Source organism: Onychomys torridus, chromosome X, assembly GCF_903995425.1.
Source record: "Onychomys torridus chromosome X, mOncTor1.1, whole genome shotgun sequence".
Lineage (NCBI taxonomy): Eukaryota > Metazoa > Chordata > Mammalia > Rodentia > Cricetidae > Onychomys > Onychomys torridus.
In genome coordinates, this window is record NC_050466.1 from 65,671,177 (window position 1) to 65,692,739 (window position 21,563).

The window sequence follows — 21,563 nt, forward strand, 5'->3', positions numbered from 1 at the left end:
TAATATATCTCTCAGAGTTCTTTATCTTCGCTCTTGCCTCAGTTCTGCCAAGTAACTTTGTGTAGCAGCTTATATTTCCTTTTAAGTAGTTCTGGAAATTTGGTGCTTGTAGCACACATCAGCAACTGTGTATTTTTTTTTTCTCATTTGGCAAGATTTAGTGGTTGCCATGTCTTTCCGAGGAGAGGTGGGAGTATGGTGTTATAAAGATTCGTGTCACTGTGACTCTAGAAGACGGCAATTGTTAGATAACCGTGAATTGAAGCCAAAAATATTTAGAACATTAATTTCAGGGATGTTTATATCAGTAGAGATATACAGCAGCATGTGGTTTATTGCTTTTCTTCTCTGAATATTTATCACAGTAAAATGACATACTTTAAGAAACATCCTGTGGTATTTATTAGTTAAAACTTCTGAAAATGGTCTAAAATTAAACATACTCTACACCTGTTTGGGCTTATAGAGTACCATTTTCTTAGTTCTATTAGGACTGGCTGTGTGCCATTAATTTTTCATGAGGTTGGGATTAGGTTATTGTGTTCTTCCTTCTCTTCCAAAACAGCTAAAAATGAAACTTGATGACTCTTGGGTAGGGCAATGATGATGAACATGCTGTAATAATTCAATTTCAATCTTTTTTGTTAAGTGATAGTCTCTGTTCTTGAGAAATATGGCTATCAGTACTGAATAAACACTGAGATGTCCGTGTCTGTGAACTTTCAGATTACTGGAGTGAGAGTGACAAAGAGGAAGCAGATACTCCATCAACACCGAAACAGGACAGCCCTCCACCCCCCTATGATACATACCCACGGCCTCCCTCTGTAAGTGCAACCCCAGTGTGCTTCCGCCTTGAACTTAGAGCTCCATTTATATGTTAAAATGAATGTATATTAAAGTCTAAGTCAAACTGAGGTTTCATAGGGAGAAGAAAATTGGTGACCTAAAATCAGAAGGAAAATGTTTAAGTTTACAACAAATATTAATCAAGGGAAATAATCATCACAGGATGTTGGCAGAATGAATTAGCCAGGTTTAAAGGAGTTAAAACAACAGAAAACTCTCCTTAGAAAAAGATATGAATTGATCTTATTTATTCTATACAGTGAAGTCAATTTTATTTCTTTTAGAAACAACTGATAAATATTAGAATTATAGTGCTGGAGGTATAGCTCAGTAATAGATATTATGTACTATCTTAGTTAGCTTTCTATTGCTTTAAGAAAATATCATAACCAAAAACAACTTGGGAAGTTTATTTGGTTTACAAGTCCTGATCATAATCCATCATTGAGGGAAGCCAAGGCGGGAACATAAACACAGCAGGAACCTAGAAGTAGAAACTCAAGCAGAGGCCCTGGTGGAACTCTTGTTTACTGTAGGCTTGCTCAGCGTGCTTTCTTATATAACCCAGAACCACCAACCACCAGCCCAGGAGTTATACCACCACAGTGGCCTGGGCCCTCCCACATCAATCATTAATCAGAAAATGCCACACGAACTTGACTGCATAGCAGTTCAGTGGGGTATTTTATCAATTGGCATTCTTTCTTCCTGGATGACTCTAGCAAAAAAAATAAAATAAAATAACCAGCACAGATGCACATATCCCTGGGTTTGATTCCCCAGCACTACAAAAACACATGGGCACACACACATGTGAGTGTGTACACACATGCACATGTTTTAGATATAGCCCTCGTATCTGCTTTAACATGTTTATGGTGCTCCAGAATTCTTACAGAATTTTCTTCAATCTATAAATCACTCTATGTGTACACTATACTTCAGTCTTAAATAACAACCTTACTTTTCTTAAGACTATGTCAATTTATGCCTGTTTCCTGTCAAAAATACTGAGAGTATGTCAGTGTCTATATTTAATTTAATGGTCATGTTACCAAAATAATCAATTCTCTGTATCTTGGGGCTTTGTCTTCCAGAAAGGAAAAGGAAGCTAGTTTATGTGACTACACCAGTTGACTTAATTTAACCTCTTTGCATTATTCCAAGTAATTAATGTTTTCCCTTTCCTTAAAAACACCAAGATCTGAATGATTCCTTTGAAATTATAAAAGATGAAAGGGGAACCACAGCTTCACTTTTTTTGAAATTATTCTTTTAATTATCTTACCAAGAAGTAGGTTTGCATATGGCTTTTTAAATATATATTTAGTTTTTGCTTAACTCTACCTCTGTCCCCTACTCACCAAGCCTTCTGCCTCCACTTCCTACTTAAATCTTAAATCTTCCAATCCCCAGTATTCCCTCTGTCCTCCTGTTGTTCTGTTAAATGCATCTTTTTTTTCCCTTTGAACAACGGTAGCATCTTGGAAAGAAACTTTTCCCTTTATTGTTATTAAGTTGTTCAACATACTACTTAATATGTTGAAAGGTAACAATCCACCCATGGATGATGCTAAGTACTGTCCTTCCCTTTTCCAAAAGGGGTGATATATTCATCACAGCTCAATTTGTCCTGGCTACCACTTCAACCCCATTTGTGATTAACACATGTAGCTCCTTGCATAAAGGTACCTGGGCTAGACTCTAGAGCTGGAGTAAGGCTTGTCCCAGGTAGAGGGCTGCACTGAAAATGTTTTATAGCATTTTACTGATGCTAGTCTCCCTTCTTGTTTGTCTTTTATACTATAATGTATATTTCCAAACTTTAAATTCATGCACAAAATATGTATTCTGTAGTGTTTAGACTCACAGAAAATGCTAATCCCCAACAACTAACTTCCACCTGCCTGTATTTTCAGTTCTCCAGAAATGACCATAGAATTGACATCACCATAAGATAGTTTTTCTGTGGTACCCATAGAAACAGACATTTACTTATGAAGAAGCAGAAAGGTTTGCTTTGTTTATAGGCAACTTGTTATCATATGTAAAGGTCTCTTTCTCCTCCCCCCCAAGTTGCCTAAAATCCAGAAATAGGAATCTATGGGTGTTTTTTCTTTCTTTAGAATTTCCAAATATGTAGAGATTTTTTAATTGTTTAGTTGCTGAGTGTTTCTTACATGAACGTTTAGAATTTCTCATGCTTCCAGTATTATCAGATTTGTACTATTGTATCAGATGTTACATCTATATCTCAAGACATCTGAATCCCTAACTGTTAAAGTGTAAGCTGGGGCCTAAACTTTGAGTAGTCTGCAAACTTGTTACTTCACTGTGTAAGGCTGCATCAATGGAAATAATCTGTGATAAACAGAAAATAAGTTCTTTGACAATCTAAGTAATCTGTTATTTCCCTGGAGATTGATGAAGGGCTTCTTTCCCCAGATGAGTTGTGCCAGTCCTTATGTGGAAGCAAAACACAGTCGGCTTTCCTCCACCGAGACCTCTCAGTCTCAGTCTTCACATGAGGAATTTCGCCAGGAAGTTACCGGGAGCAGTGCCGTGTCCCCCATTCGCAAGACAGCCAGTCAGCGCCGCTCCTGGCAGGATTTAATCGAGACACCGCTGACAAGTTCAGGCTTACACTATCTGCAGACTCTGCCTCTGGAAGATTCTGTCTTCTCTGACTCGGCAGCCATCTCCCCTGAGCACAGGCGGCAGTCTACTCTCCCAACTCAGAAGTGCCACCTCCAGGATCACTATGGCCCATACCCTTTAGCTGAGAGCGAGAGGCTGCAAGTGCTGAATGGCAATGGGTGCAAGCCCCGAAGTTTTACTCTGCCTCGAGATAGCGGCTTCAACCACTGCTGTCTGAATGCACCAGTTAGTGCCTGTGACCCACAAGATGACATACAGCCACCAGAGGTGGAGGAAGAGGAGGAAGAGGAGGAAGGGGAGGCAGCAGGAGAAAACATAGGAGAGAAAAGTAAGTATGTTTCTGGAAATTCTTAGCCTGTATACACAGTTCAACTTCTTATTTGAAGGTTGTTTCCCTTGGGGAAAAAAGGAATGGTCATGCTGGATAGGAAGTTAGGTCTCCCTAATTTATGAACCAGGATATACAACACTCGAACAAATGCTTTTTCTCCCAACTCCCCATTTGCTTTTGAAGGTTAATAGTTTTCATTTCTGTACTTTCTTCTCTTCCCTACTTTCTTCTCACTTTCGTGCATCATCTTGCCAGTCCATAGTGATTGCCCCCTAGTTTTGGGTTAAAAAACAATAAATGTTTCAAGTAGGCTGTTAACAAAACCCTGGTTGACTAACTGAACACACACACACACACACACACACACACACACACACACCAGCATCAACACAAATATATTTATATCTTTCCTTTCACTATTGGATTTAAAGGAAATGTCCAAAACAAACACAACACACACACACACACACACACACACACACACACACACACACACACACACAAAGAAGCATTTGTCATCCAAAATTGCTCAGCTTTTTCTAGAAACCAATTTGCCAGAAGCAACCATTTATTTTATTGGTATGTTCATTGATTACAAAACTCTATTAATGGGTATCAACTCTAAAGAAAAAGGAGATAATTCAGTAGCCTTCTGGTAACTCTCAAAGCATTTACCTTAAAAATGTGTTCTCAGTCAAGCATAGTGATGCATACGTATATACTTGGGATGTAGAGACAGGAGGTTCAGGAATTTGAGGTCATCATCAGATACATAGCAAGCTCAGAGCTAATGCAGACTACCTGAGACTCTGTCTCAAAAAAAAAAATCTGAATCTATTTACTACCTCTCAAGTTTGTTATAACCATGCCAAGCTTCTGTTTAGAACTACCATGATACATTGGTCCAGAAACCCTGCCTTATTTAAGGGATAGGCTAGAACTCAGTCACTTAAATTCAAAGGTGTGGCTATAATTCCACAAAGTAAACTGAAGTTAATGTAGGCAAATAGCATTAAACTCTTTATTTAAATACATTTTAAGTCAATTGCTGCAGAGGACTGGAACCAATGATAATTAAACAAGGTATTTGTTTGGTTTCTTTGAGGGATCCCCCTTTTGAAGATACAAAGTAGAACATTCACCCCATTAGTCAAGTATGTGGGACTTTGATTATAGGATACATTAGCATAAGTTCTTCATTACTAGTGGGAAAAAAAAACAACCCCTAGCTTACAAGTTACTAACAGGTCAGGAATCTCATTTCAGTGGGAAACTTGGTTCCTTTAAAATAAGAGCATCTTATGCTCATGTGACTTGATGGGTAGTCTATATCTTCCACCAACATGATAGAAGAATCTCTTACAAGAGTTCTACCAATCCTAATGCATACTTAATATTGTAATGAATATCAGAATTAACAAAGGATTTTCTAAATTTTAAGTATTGATTAGAAAATCTGTTATAACTCTCATCCAGGCACTTTATAACAGCTATCCATAAATATGGGGGTTTTGCTTATTATTTGTATAAAACCTAGGGAAGGAAAATATTCCAACCCAGCCAGTTAAACAGTATTAAATTCTGGAATAGAAAATTCTGTTCAGAAAACTTTGTATCCATTCTATAGGCAGAGTCATCAATGCTATCTTTTTTTAAGTGATTTCTTGAGTTTGTCCTAGTCATCATGTTGGGAAGAAGTAGGAAGACACAGTCATGTCTAGCTCGAGCACCAAGCCTGCCCTTTCTTTACGTTTCTAAAAGCCTGCAGAATGTCTCTAGTTAGATGGCTTTTGATGTTTTAATTCAAGAATCCTCTTTTTGTTACTCTGGGTATAGGATTGATTTTTGGACATAATGGATGTACCCCTGTGTCTATATGATTTTTTTTAAGTTTGGGTTCCAGTTTTATTAAATGCATAATTATTTGATGCTGTTCATCTTTTTCAGCTCTTAATAGAATAAGCATGCGAAGGCAGAACAGCTCTAGTGAGTTTGCCAATAAATGTAGCATTATACATGTTTTGTTTCCGTTCAAAATGTGTTTCACTAAAATGGTTATATTCTATCTTTGAGACGCCCATCTGTTACTTTTGGGATTGTCTACACATCTTCCCATTTGATTTTTTCTGTGTACTTTAAACTGTTCTGTATGGAACACTGTATTCCATTTTGCCTAGAATTTTTTTCTTATTCAGTGCAATATATAAACCTTTCTGATGGTGAGGGATTCTTTTTCTAAATATTTAGATTTCTACAACATGATGAATGTTTCATTTGGAAAATTATTCACTTTAAAAGTCAGCTTTTTCAAAATACTATTTAGGATCTAGTTAAAGGATGTCATAATCATGCCTTGTATGGATTGATCCTTAGAAATAACTGTGAAGGCTGCTTATTCAAACAAAGCTGCTTGGTATTATGCCAGAAACAAATTATACACAGAATAAGATTCCATGGTCAAAATGTCAGCATCACACTTACATGTATATCCTCTGACACAGAGCACTCATTTATGTAGCCGCACAGATTGACGACAACAATACAAACTTACAAAACTCAAAGTCAGCATTCAGTTTGATCCACTAAAAAGAATGTGTGCATAGGTGCAGGGAAACTGAGCATTATATCTGTGTCAGAACATTTTTTTTTCATTTTGCCTAAACATCTAAAATAGGAAGTATTTAGACAACTGAGCAAAACAGGTAATAGAAAACATGAAAATATAAACTGTTTTGTAACCAACCTCCTTTTATATAATTTATTTTGTCTCAATCCATGTATTGTTATACATTAAGTGACACATGTTTGCAATGAAATCCGAAGAGCAAAATGTACCTGAATCCATACCCTGAAGAGTTTATTCCCTCGCAGTTATAAAATGTAGCCTTAGTTTACGAAGGGCAAATTTAGACTACAATCTATATTCTCATGGTTGAACTACCTCTTGTCTTATTTTGAAATTCAGTTACTTAACTGAGTCATACTGTGACAATTTTCTCAGGCTGAACTCATTTTGGTCTGAAATAGATGGTACTAAAAGTACACAGATGAGCCATGTCTTGTTTTCCTTTGACTGAAAAGTCAGCATGCATATTAATTATCCTGACCTACTTCACTGACATTTGGGAAAAGACAAGTAATTTCCTATTATCCCAATTAACAGTTTCAAAGCTTACTGAGGTATGGGCCTTTTAATATTCTCCTTAAATTAAATTATTAATTATGTCAGCCTCTACAACTTTTAAAGAGTATAAATCATTACAGTAGAAGACAAAATATAAAGCTATACTTAATTCAGAAATTATTTGCTGTAACACTAAAATACTGTCTTGATTAATACGGTTAATTGTTGGCTCAGAATGTCTTTTACTCTTTTGTAATGGTAGGGAATGTAGATGAGATTTTCAAAAGCTTTATCCTTTGATCCTGCTGATTTCCTCCTGGCAGTTATAAGATAGTCTTTCTTATATATGAGTGCACACATTCTTTGTGCACTTATTTCTTTAATAAAATCATAATATTCTCTTTTTCATTATCTTGGAGATTACCTATCAGTATTCTAATTTAATTTACACATGTATTTAGCTTAGTCTTAGAAATCTAAAATAAAACCTAGGTCTTTCAGGCAGATTGGAAAGAGATTCAATCTATTACCATGTAACTACAGTATATATTAGATTATCTGGAAGTGATATCCATGCTTTCCAAATTAGCTTCTGAAAAATGCATACAAAGTTTTTATTTTAAAATACAATATTCTTGGCATACCATTGGCAACATGGGAGATGTACAGATTGTTCAGTAGTCTGATATCTGGAATTATCTAGGCAGAGGTGCTGAATAATTACTACTAATACAATGTAGAAAAGGAACCTTCAGCCTCTTCAGTTACTGTAAGGGTTCAAAAGTCATTTCTTGGAGATTCTCTAAAAACTATGAGTTTTAGCATTCATGTATATTGTAGACAACAAGATGATGTACTTTGAATATAAACCTGTGTTGAAAGTGAGGTTGGAGGAATCAAACAAGTTGAGAAGAAAAAGAAATGTTACATCACTTGTTTATTTTCAAGTTAAATATTGCACACAAATAAATAATTTGGGGACAGCACCATCATAAATAATTTCTGAAATTACAGCTGAAACCTAAAGGGAATAGATAAAGAATGACACCAGCAAACTGAATTGAAAGATGTTATAAAGTTAAAGAATAAAGAGCAGAGTACCTTAAATATATCACTTTTTTGAAGTTGCAGGCACCGTCCTTGGCTGGTTACACAAATAAATATAAAAAAAGAGCATAGAAAATCTAGGGAGACATCTCAATATCATATTAAATGATGTATAATATTGTAAGGGAGTATAAAACACTGGTAATTATATGTAAAAAATCATTTGTCTATAATTCTAATACTGATTAGTGGCTAGATTTTAAATCACACCACCCTCATTTTTTTCCTACATGATGAAGACAATTATTAACCATTATTGATATGAAACAAATCAAAACATTGTGCACTTATTTATTTGAGACATTATTTAAAGCTAGAATTTGTGAGACTTTAACATACCCTGTTTATGCTGGGACTCTAGTCACTAGAATTCGTGAGGCTTTAACATACCCTGTTTATGCTGGGATTCTAGTAACCAGAATCACTGCTCTTTACACTGTGACAACTTTGTTAGTCACATTGAGTTTGATTGTGTATGGTCGAAATAAGCATCTTCTGAATAACTCCCATTTCCAATATAAATGTCACAAATATATGACATATGAAATGATTAGTTAATTTTCATGTACCAGTTAGAAAATAGATCTTCCAAAACCTCTGGGCTATTGTCCTTGCACCAGATCCATAGTGTTTGGAAAGAAGGTGACTCAAATGAATTGCGTGCTTTGTTCACAGCCTGGGGTCTTCCTCAAAAGTCATTTGTCACCTGGTACCAGCTTAACTAGTTTGGAGAGAGTATTAATAATGTCTCTTGTAGTTTAGTAAATACCCAGTGGCCTTCCATCTGCCAGGAAAATAATCTCGGTGATGTTCAAAGTAATGAAACCAGATTTTAATGGAAAAAAAAAGACATTTACATGCTAGAGTCATACCAGCAAAAGATGCAGCCAGGTAAGATTTAATCTCATGTAACAGAATGACAGCCTATCACTAGCATAGGCAAGACAAGTTGTGATTTACATTTTTTTGCTAAAATACATAATCAGATTTAGTCATAATGTTGCCTCTTACTATTTCCACAATTCATCAAAGCAAATCACTTGTTAGCTTCTCAATGGGAGTAGTTTCTAGCAAGTAATATAGAAACCTCTCTTAAATTCAGCCTGCTTTTTCCTTGTTTACTCTGAATTCATATATCAGAAGTTCTCTTATCTGCTTATCTAATGCCTCAGGCCAAATTCTAAGAATTGTTCTTAAGAACTCTGTGAGTGCTGAAGAGAACTCAGTGGCTAAGAACACTTGCTGTTTTTCCAGAGGGCCCAAGTTTAGTTCCCAGAGGACCCACATCCAGTGACTCACTACACCTACAATTCAAGCTCAAGGGAATTGGACGTCCTCTTTCAGCCTCCACAAAGACAGCATATGTTCTCATTCATTCTCTCTCTCTCTCTCTCTGTCTCTCTCTCTGTCTTCCTCCCTCCCTCCCTCCTTCCCTCCTCCCTCCCTCCCTTCATCTGTCCCTCTCCTTCCCTCCCTCCCAACTTCCCTCTTTCACACACACACACACACACACACACACACACACACACACACACATACACACACACAGATAATTTAATTATATTCTGAAAAATTCTTCCTTAATGGAAGAACATAATGAGTAATGTGTTATTCATTAAAAGACAAGTGCCCATATATGTATGTTTGAATGTAAACGTGATACTTTGTTATAAAAATATTTAATATTTAAGCTTCATAAGTTAGAAATCCTAGAATGTTTTCCTATACAATTTTAATATGACAGTTTCATATATATTTATTTCTGATATCAACACAAGATATAGGTATGCCAATAAAATGAATGTATTGAATTATTTCACATAAATTTTAAGATAATTGAATATAATAGTTAAAGTCATTTAAGACAAATTACAAATTATTTAATATTCCCAGTCATGGATTCTAGAACATTTCAATATCTAAATTAATCTACTAAAATGTAAATTAAATCACTGTACTTCACTTCTTCTTTACATAGCTCATTCAGTAAGTATTCATTGTTGACTTATCAAATGACAAGTGCTATGTTATTAGTATATCTAACTCTTCAATAAGTCTGAGTCCAATAAAAAATTTCTATTTTCTTAGTAAAAGGACATAATTCAAATATATATATCAATTTTCTTATTTTGTGCCAATAATTTTCCCTTGTATCCAATTTACAATTTTGTAAAAATGATTCTTAGAGAAATAGTACAGAGTATTCTGCCCTCATTTTAATTTATGATTTATGCAACTTTGCAGGATTGAAGATGAGTTGAGGAATAGCTATGTCTGATCTGGCTCACTCCTTAAAATTGTGACTTAGAAATAAGCATTCTGGTTGCTCAGCCATTCTGATTAATACAAATCAAATAGCTATGTCTGATGCATTGAAGTGAATATATTATATTCTACAGGCTCTGAATAAATATTCCTTTCATTTAGAACATGCTTTATAATATAATAAAATTATTATAAAATTTAGTTATCAGAAAAAACTATTAATATAGGGAATATTAACTGAGTACTAAGTACATTTTAATGTCTTAACAGAAATTTGAACCTTCACATTGTAAGGATTTTGAATTTTCTTCCCTATTTAAAATCTTTAACCTACAGTTTTAAGTCTAATGTTTTATTGTACTAAGAGTCTTTGGATAAATCACCCACAGAATATACTGACATAATGCCTGAAATCTATTTATTTGTCCTCCATATTTTGTCATCCGTGGTTCAATAGCTTCTTTTCATTTCAGTGTTTGCTTAAATTTTTGTTGTTATTTTACCCTACCACCACAGAGTCTGTTCTATGACTTATGAAGTGGCCATTTGAATGCATACACCCTGTGACTCTTGATGAAAGGAAATTGCCCATGACTTCAGTAATCACTAAATTCACTTTATAGCTTCTTGCCCTTGGCAACTCTGCTATTTTCTCATTGCTCTTTAATTATGCCAAACTCGGGAGTTTACATTTTTTTCTAAAAAGAAAGGGGACAGCATGAAATCAGTGTGGCTTTCATATAACTGTTCAGCAAAATCTTAACAATTAGCACCATCCCTCACTTTGAACTCTATTGTCTTTGTACACCTTTATATATTTGCTAGGAATCCTCCTCTAGATTTATCATCTTGGGCACTGAGGCTTATGATATGCTTTTGTTAACTTAATTAGGACCATGCCTTAGCACTGGAGGCAGGAAAATGTTTTCAGCTCCAAAGATAAATCAACACAAATGCTGAATAGCTTTGCTTAATAATTAAGTGAAGTTATATTTAACTAATTTCTAATGCTTCTTTAAATCAGTGGGATGTATTCTTTTTAATGTGTTTTTTTTTTTTTTTGGTTGTTTCCCTCCAGTAATACTGCAGAATGTATTGCAAAATTATTTATAGTAAGGGGAGAGTTCTTTCAGTTAGTTGTTTTTGTTAGGATAGACATAGAATTTATGTCATATGAATAAGAGCTCTCTTCCCATAACATAAAACATATGAGTTCTAAGACAGTTATATCCACCCTCCCACCCAAAGAAGCCAGACCTTTTATATTTAAGAAAAATTATTATTGAGCCTCTGTTTGAGTTATTTTAGGATTTCAGAGCTCTTGAGTCCAAAAGACATGATGTTACATTTTTAAAGTTCTTCCTTGAATTTACACAAAAGTAGATTTCTGGAAATTTTATATTCTTTGTGAAACTGAAAATAACAAATTAGATTTAAAAAAAACAGAGAAAATTGTTAAAAGGCTGTCATATGGAAGAAAGAATAAGATAGTCCTGGAAATTCCAGAGAGCATAATAAATGAAAGATAAACAAACGATGATTTTATCTTGCCCATATGTGGAATGACTGGTCTCATATGTTTAATAGGTTCCCCATACTCAGAGTATTTCAAAAAAAGACTGATGCCAGGTTTGATGGCACATGCTTGTACTCTAAGCTGCCTGGCATTCTGAAGACTTCTTCCAACTCCTAAAGTTTGTGGTTTTCCTTAGAGTAATGGCATCACCATTTGTGCTTACTATAAGCATGTGTCCACACATGTTGTCAAACAGTTTTTCTATTCTTCATCTGACTCCTTGTAATCACCTTAATTTTATGCTTAGAGAGGAGATCTAGATGCCATTGTAGCAAGTGTGATGGGACTATTACAGAGACTCATTAACCTATTAACTGATAATTCACACAATGGTTTATTGTCAGCAAGATATAAGTAATAGCCCATGCTGATTTCTTTATTTTAGCCCAAATGCAATTATTTACATTTTCTCTTATGTTTTAATATATCCAGTTTCATCCAGAAGTATCTAACTCTGTTACCAAGTTTCAAATCTCATTTTTATCATCTATGGTATTAATCATCTGTCTTACTGAATAGGTAGTCCCCATTTTCCAGTGTTTCAAACATTCTTTCCATGCATTTAATGAATTCATTGATTAAGTAAAACTCATTTTTATTGTATTTTTTAATTTTATAATTTAATTTTACATATCAGCCACGGATTCCCCTGTCCTCCCTCCTCCTGTAGCCCCCACCCTCTCCCCAACCCACCCCACATTCCCATCTCCTCCAGGGCAAGGACTCCCCTGGGGATTCAGCTCAACTTGGTAGATTCAGTTGAGGCAGGTCCAGTCCCCTCCTCCCTTTACCCAGGCTGAGCAAAGTGTCCCTGCAGAGTCCCCAGGTTCCAAATAGCCAGCTCATGCACTAAAAACTCATTCATTTTTTTTAAATAAAACACTTCTAAAAAGAAAGGATCAGTTTCATTTAGTCATTCAGAGTGCTTTATGTGGACCCACCTAATTAGAAATAGCTTTCTAGCCATATTCATGAAGGTTTCATATAAAATTTCAACTTGTATAATCAAACTACCTATGACTTTCCTCTTATTTCCCATCATGGAGCTGCTATCCAAAAGCTAGTTTTAGATGCTTCCTTTTTGTTATTAAATCAAAATTGGCCCTTTCATCATTTATTGTTTTAAAGGAAACTCCTCCCAACCATAGCCTATGGTAAACTCCCTCATCTATTTCTATCGGGCTTTGATATGTTCTTTGAAGAGCCATTGCTGATTTTTTTTTATTTGTTTCAATAAGACAGCTGTTTAAGCTTAAAGCAGTGTCTCAAGGAATTCCTATAATAATTTCCAGAATGTTCATTCATTTGCTGTGGTTATAACCTGCAAGTTCAAAGAGAAAACAAGGTAGCTTATTAGTCCCTTTTCTCCAGAATCATTTAGTTGGTGCTGCTATTTACAGACTCCTTGCAGGAAAAACCTAAAATGTCAATAAAATTATATGGCTCATCTGTATTTTGTCATTATTTTTTCTTAATTTTTAAAGGCTCTTTTTTGCCATAAGCCTCAGCTAAACACTTGATTTTGTGGCACTCTTCTTGCAAGCATTTGGTATTATCTGCTCATTTGTTTCCAGTAGCCTATCCCTCTCATTTTGATAGAAATCTTTCACACCTTAAGGCTTTTTTTTCCAAGGAATCATGAAATGCATATCTTTTTCTATTTTTGGTGGGACAATTTGTATCTGTATTCCTAAGATCTCTTATAAAACTATTAATTGAAATTTTCTATTGTGTTACTAAAGTTGCTATCTTCAATATTAAGTTTCTGTCCTCAATATTTAAAAAAAGAGAAATTAAAGAAACTACACGATCAGTTTCATCCCCTCCTTTCTTTTTTGTCCTTATCACTCAGTGAGAAGGGAATCTGCTATGTTACCCTAGGCAGGTCTTTAACTCCTGGACTCAGGTAGTCCTCCCACATCAGCTTCTATGGCAGAAACTACAAGTTTGCCACTGCACTGGGCCCTTTCTCTCTCTTTTATAGCTATTGCTGTGCTGCTGAGTGGAAGATCCAAAACACATTTTGCTTGTTTCTTTTTTTATTTTTTAGACTAATTTATTTTATGTGTATAAGTGTTTTGCCTACATGTAAATATTTGCACCAGATGCAAATGGAGGTTAGAAGAGGGCATTTGATGCCCTGCCACTGGAGTTACAGATAGTTATGAGCCACCATGTGAGAGCTGGGAACTAAAACCTCCTGTATAAGAGCAGCAAGTGATCTTAACTACTGGCCCACCTATCTAACCTTATCTTCATATTTCTGAAACAAAAATAATCCAGGTTTCAGTGTATGCACCAATTACATGCATATATTCTCATCTCCACTAAGTGAATAACATAGTGTGCTGATGACTTAAGAAAAAAAAACGAAGCTAGGGTTATATAATTTATATTTTTCATCTTCAGATTTCATAAATTAATTCACCAACTCCTACAAGTAATGAAAAAGTCGCTGTATACATATTACTAACTTCATTAGGGTAGTTTTGCATGATTTTTAACCCTTTGTTCTTATTAACCTCAAATGATACCAGAATATTACAAGATAGAGCAAATGCTACACCCATACAGGCCTTTGACTTATGCCAGATCTGTTAAGTGCAAGGAAACAAGAATACCAAAGAATTCCATAAGCTTGAACTGTAGATCCATACCCTGTAATTGATAAGCTATGTCTTTGTTCAACTATATTAAGTACCTTCTAGGTTTTATCATTTCTGTACTGAGCATTAACTCACATACCCTAAATATATTAGCACCCAATTGCAGAAATAAATTGAGTTCAAAGCTTTTCACTATAATCCCTCTTTCAACAATAGACTTACTTTTTAACATTTATTAGTGGGTGTATGTGTGTGTACATGTGTACACATGCATGTGGTGATCAGAGAATACCGTCTGGAGAGTATATTTTCTCTTATTCCATCATATGGCTTCCTAGGTTTTGAACTTGAGTAGTCAGACTTGGAGCCAAGTGCCATATAGTCTACTGAGCCATTTGCCAGAACTTAGGCCTTTTCTATAAAGTAATAATAATGTCTTATTCCAAGTTGAGCACCCCTTATACAAAAATCTAAAACCAAAAATACTTTGAAATCCAAAATTTTTGAGAAGTTTTCAATTTCAAGACATGTTGGACTTGGGATTTTGAAATTAAGGATACTCAAACAGTCAAAGAAAACAATCCATACAAATATTACAAAACACAAAAAATCCTGAGGCCTGAATTACTTTTAGTCTGAAGAATTTTGAGTAATAAGTACTCTAGTATTGTAGCGTAAAATATCAGTTTCTTTTACAAAGTGTGGGAGAAGATAGTTGTGGCAGTACACACATACAATCTCAACACTCGAGAAGGAAAGATGAGTTCAAGGCTGGTTTCAAGTACATAGTGAGTTTGAGGCCATCTGCACTACCATATGACCCTGTCTCAAAACAAAAAAAAACTTCTGGTAATATTTGAGCATTTTAGAAAATACATGGAAATGTTTCAGAATGTGTAATCATGAAATGAAAAATGAGATAAGGCATGTTATTGGTATTTCTCCAAATTTTCATATATAGCCTTTTCAATGGAATAACTAATACAGCTGAGCTAATTGCAAAAATCAATAAATAAGCTTGATATAGCCTTTCAAAACATTATTTTACTAACTCCTTAAGCATGTATTAAACCGAGTATAAAACATGTCATGTATAATGTTGTCAAAGAACCAAGAATAAATAAATATTAAATAAAACTATTTTAAAAACCATCTCATGCATTTGTAGTTTGCAAAAATACTGTATATTGTTGAGAAAAGAAAGATGTGGGTTTCCAATTTTTGATTTTTGATTAATTGCTCTGTGATCCAGAAAAGCAAATAAAATAAATACTGTTTTAAAGTTTTGTTGAAATGTAGCTCTTCCCCAATTATATTGAACAATGTATTCAAAAATGACTTTCTGGCTCTTCCAGTTTAATTAATAGACCTCCCAGCACTGATAATGGAATATGACAGTCAAATTACACAAATGATTCACTGTGTAAACACTGTAGTATTCCTACTGGTGACACAAAAACTGTCTTCAGTATTTGAAAATTGTAAGAAAGTCCATTGCTGATATTCAGAACTACTTTTTGCATATTAAGGTCACTGATATCAAATAAAGTACCCTTAGCCAGTTGATAACCTATTTCCATGGAGTATAGAGGCATTAAAATGATGAAAATTCTTCCTGTAATCATACTTATTAGGTGAAAGAGTAGAATGCTCCCAAGCTTCCTGTTATGACTTTTTTCATTGCATTTTGAATTGTCATATATTAAGGATGAACTTGACCAAACTTTTATTCTACTTATTGCTTGATTTCTAAAACCAGAGCTTGTCTTTAAGATTATCTGACTTAATTGTGTATTATCCCTACTAGCTCATAATTCAGGTGACTGTATAACCCAATTAAATGAAAATGTGAGTGACAATTAAACTTATTCAGGTGACATAGAATACTAATTATTGTGCTTTTTAAATTATCCCTAGTCAAAATATTAATGTTGAATTTTTAGAAAAACTATAATTGAACCAGTGATATTATAAGAAATCAGATCTTATTAATGATTGGAAAGTGATAATTTAGACGTAAAGTGATCTGAGCCCAGTTTTTATAACAGCATATCATACTATGAAAGGTGAAAAAGAAAGGAATAAGTAAATTACTCAAACATTTGAGTGAAACTTGACTACTCTTTCTGTTATATTTCAACAGTTCATGGTAAATTATATATGAGTAAGTTTATGATATGACATTTAGATTTCTTAAAACCACTAATGGTCATATTACAATGATACCTATTTTCCTGTTTCATACAACATAGAAGGAAAAGTAATCACTCAAAATGTAGTTAAAGGGCTGAGTTCCAAAGAGCAATAAACATACCCTATTGAGCATTTGTCTATACCTCTACCAACAGCTCCCCAAGACACTAAGGTACTTAAAATATTTTCATGTTTCTAATCAGCCTCTGTCAATGAAGTAAGATCAATTATAAAATATATTATGAGCCATATTAATAATTTATCCTTGCTTTCATCTATTCCTAATACTAATGGCATACAAATAACTTGGCACCATAAGCCATTCAAAGAAAATACTCTATAGCAGTGGTTGCATTATTACTTCATATAAGGCCTAAATCATTCTTCCTTGATGTAGAAATGCCAGAAATAGCACTTGTGATTTCAGACTCGAGTTTCCCCAGAAATTCCACCTCTATCATATAGTTCACATTTAAGATTTTAAGTAGATTTTCTTATTTCAGGTATATGCAGTTTTCTTTCTTTTCTTTTTCTTTTTTTTAAGATGTTTGTAGTTATATTTATTTACAAGAAACTTAGCAGTGTACATTTAACCCAATTTAGTGGAAAGTTCTTTGGCCTTTGCCATTTCCGGCTTGTCAATGGGAACCACAGATTGGTACCCACAACGTTGCCTCCCCAGTGGCTGTGGATCTCATCATATCTGTCATTGTAATTGGTCCTAATACATCCACCAGCTGAACCGGAGCACCCTTGTCTTCCAAGTTAGCCTGTGTGAAGGCAACAGTGGACCAGCAGCCCCAGCCTGGCCTTTCCATTGATTATGCAGTAGGGGACCCCCATCTTTCAACACAGGGCAGGCAGGAAGACCACCAGCTAGCTCAATGGGGTCTACATCATGGGCAGTCACCACCAGTTGAGCCTTCTTGTTCTCCACCAAGGTAGTGACTGTACTGCCCCCCGCTCGAAGGACAGGCGGTGTCTTAGTTGGGACGACTGCTTTCTTCTCAGCACGGGCCAGCAGTCTTTGCCTCTTCTCCTGCCTTGTCTCTGGCTTGTACTTGTGAGCAAGCTTAAGTAGCTGTTTGCTGGTCCAGGACCTGGGGGAAGCAGGAGGTATTTGAGCTGCTTACAGAGGATGGCTCTTTGCTGCTGCAGCCTAATGTAGCTGGGCCATTTTTGACGAAGCATGTGAGGTCTCTTTGGGGCTGGATGCCCTGCCCAATGCTGAAGTTCATAGGCCTTTTCACAAACAAAGGATTCACTACCATTTTGGCCTCCAGTTTCTTCATAACAGCAGGAGCTGGGCCACCTTCTTCCCCTTGGCCTTCTTTCCCTTGGGCATCTTGGTTAGAGGAGAGAACTGTGCAGTTTTCTTGTCCAATACTCACTGGTCAGACAAGAGTTTAAAAAAAAAATGAAAAGTGCATATAGGGCACATGACTACAAGTGTGAAGAAGTCTTATCAAGGGAATCCATTATCAATGAGAAATTATATACAAGGGAAGTGTCTTCAAAAAAAGAAAACAGGGTCTCATTGTATGTCTCAAGTATATAGAGATCCTTCTGCCTTGATCTTCCAAGTGCTAAAATTGCAGATATTTGCCACCACGTGAGACTAGATTTAGCTAGATTTGTTAAGTTGCTTTAGCAACTCCTGAGGCAAAGTATCACTTCACTGAAGCTTCAGATTTTGTCCATGCTAAATACATAAGCAGCATTTGATTTCAGCTCCACTGTTTCTATGGGGAGCAATGTAATATAGTATCTACTTCCCAAGCTGACTTTTGCATCACCATGGTGACCAATCTACCCACACAACCAAGATCTGTAATCATTCCTAAAGCTAAGGTCTTGGTTCTCAAGGCCTTCTATAATTAAAGTAGATTATTTTGTTAAATAAGAGTTGTTACTTATACTTTTGAGATATCTATTCATTTTCCACAAAGGAAAGAAATGGGCTCTCTAGTGTTGTACTGAAGATTTACAATAAGGAGGAAGAAATGTCATCCTGACGTTTTCTTTGGTCAGGTTCTGGTATCATGTCTATTTATGGTGTATACTGTGCTTAGTCAATTGCTGGGGAATAATGTCTTATTTTAAACTCTGTGACAGCCTTCCTAAATAGTAATAAGCACATGTGATTAATATACAATTGATGGTGATTTGAAACTACTTTTAATTTAGTTTGAGATTTTCTGAATTTGCTTCAAAATCCAAGATTGATGTCTTTTAGATTTGCACTTAATAACCAAATCAAGAGATAAGTTTCTCTAGAACCTTGATTATTAGTATTCATGGACTTAAGAAGGGTTTGATGTAATATTTCTTGATAAATCAACTTAGAACATTATCTCTTTAGAGCTGATGAAGTAGCTCTTGAACCACACACAAACCAGTACGTTTTATGTGTTCATATATGTATATGTGTGTATATGTACATATAGAAATTTGTGGTAGTAGTATGTGTATATGTATCAAAGAACTCTAAAAACATAACCCTATGTGTGTTCTTGTATTTATGCATATAATAATGATGCTAATAACATAAACACATGCACACATAAGTAAGACTGGTTTCATGGAGTTCTTTGGTGTTCATTTTTGCTACAGATAAATTATTTACTCCATAGCTGTTATTGTTTTTACTCTTCTATTAACCCACCAACAATGGTAGCAGCCAAAGCAAATAGTAAGGGAGTTTTAAGTGAAATTTGGGAAGCCCAAATGTACCACTTTTTTGCATGTTTCTATGCAATAAAAAGTGACTTAAGACAGCCTCTCTTCCTTAATAGTTGTATATTTTCATGCTAGAGAAGGTAGCATAGTCCTTTATAAATAAAATATAATGCATAGAAATGTTTAAATCTTGATTGGGTTGCAATGAAATATGGAGTTCTCATTTTTTTAAATATATTACAAGTAATGTAGCCCATCAACCACTATAAATTGATTAATTTGCAGATAAGAACAAATGTACTAAGATTTGACTTTTTTTACATTTCAGTATAAATTGCATTTTAAGTTACAGAGAACCTTCTGACATTTCAAAGATTTGATTTTTATAAAAGAAATTCTCACCCTAGTGAAGTTCCTGTATGAGTCTACATTTCTGCAATTATGCTGGTCAGTGTAAAATTAAACACATAATGTTAAGCAGATATGGCAACCTTTCACGGTAACTATAAAGGCATTTTTTTCCATGAGAACACTGAGAGTCAACATCTCTGTAACTCTCAATAAAATTTAATTTTCTTTATAAGGGTCAATGCTATACAATACAGTCCAGAAGGAGAAATGAAGTTTATATTTAATAGAATATTTTAGATGGTACACTCCCTGTAGGTTTCTAGATTCTGTACTTTTCTGTCCCAAATACAGGATATGTTTGCTGGTCCAAAATCTAATAGCCATTAATTTCTAAGACAGCTAAGATTGAATGTGAATACTCATTAACCTAGGTTTTCAATTAAGATGAAAACTTGTACTAATTGGTTTCTTCTCTGGTACATTCTTATAAATATATTTTACAGTGATCATTACCAAATATTTTTCTTGTAAATAACATGATACATATCACTAAAATAGAATTTTCCTGTTGAATTGTGAAACTTTTGACAGAGGAGCTTTATGTTGTAGTCTATGATATAATTGTAGATTGGAAAGTAAAAGAGTATATGAAATGTTACATTAGCTATATAACAGATTTAAGTAAAGAAAGAGTGTTAGTGATAAATGACTGTCATCTTGAATTTTCTTCTTGTTCTTGGCACTTGTTTTGATGGAGAAGATATTTTTGATGGTCCTTAAATTCAATTGGCAGTGCACCCAGAGCAGCTTATCTCCTTGCCAGAGTTGTTAATGAGTAAATGATCCCAAATGTCATACTGGCATGCCAAGGAGGTTATTAATAAAGCATTAACATTTAGAAGTTATTGGAAGAAGAAAAATCAATGTTTTAAATATTCAAACCTCAAAAACAGTAAGCAAAATCCACATCTAAGTTCTACAGCCTATGCAGTATATGCTCTGAGAGGAAGTAATTTTTAGATTTAATGTGTAAGAATAACTCCTTTTCTTACTCTACTACAATGTTCCACTACTGCCCCTCCTATTGTACTATTGTACTTTTGTTGAAAAGAATTGAGTATTTCACTCAATTTTTTAGATTAAGTGCCTCTCTGTCTCTTCCCCCTCATTTGCTTTCCTGGGATGATATAATCCTGGATCTGATACTGAATGGTATTCTTTAAAAATAATAGTACTACCAGGGGTTGGGGATTTAGCTCAGTGGTAGAGCGCTTGCAAGGCCCTGGGCTAAGTCCTCATCTCTGGCAAAATAATAATAATAATAATAATAATAATAATAATAATACCATATGATAATGGCAGAACTTTTAGAATAGTTTAAAAAGTCAATATGAGAGTAAGAATAGGGTAGAATAGGATGAGGAGGTAGCTCAGAAGTAGACCAAGTATTTACCATTCATGAGGCCCTGGATACAATCAATCCCTATACCACAAAGGTGATCAGGGAGAGCCTATAAATGTAGCCCATTCTATAGGGTATATCTGTTATATACTGCTTGCAAAGAGATTGTTGATTTGGAAAACACACATGTATTCATTTATTTTTAGGTTTTATTTTGAATAATTGGCAAGTTGGGCCACTGCCTGCAAATGAAGATGGGCAGTAAAACTGTCCTTACCACAGCCTCAATATTTACTGAGCAAAGTTCAAGTTAGTTGATCAGCAAATTGATCCCCAGCTCCCCAGTACATTCTCGTAGCTGGCACCCTACTAGAATTTTCAATTTGGAGAAGGAAAAGTCAAGTGTGATGGCCATATTCAGT

General features: G+C 34.8%; 1 protein-coding gene across 5 annotated transcripts in view; it reads left to right on the forward strand.

The window, feature by feature from the left end:
- Positions 1-21,563, forward strand: part of Cnksr2 (connector enhancer of kinase suppressor of Ras 2) — a 234,530-nt gene that overhangs the window by 193,965 nt on the left and 19,002 nt on the right. For all 5 annotated transcript variants that reach the window (XM_036175532.1, XM_036175527.1, XM_036175528.1 and 2 more), the window contains 2 exons: positions 727-827; positions 3,295-3,835. In XM_036175532.1, the coding sequence (XP_036031425.1) occupies positions 727-827; positions 3,295-3,835 (642 nt within the window). The remainder of the gene's footprint in view (positions 1-726; positions 828-3,294; positions 3,836-21,563) is intronic.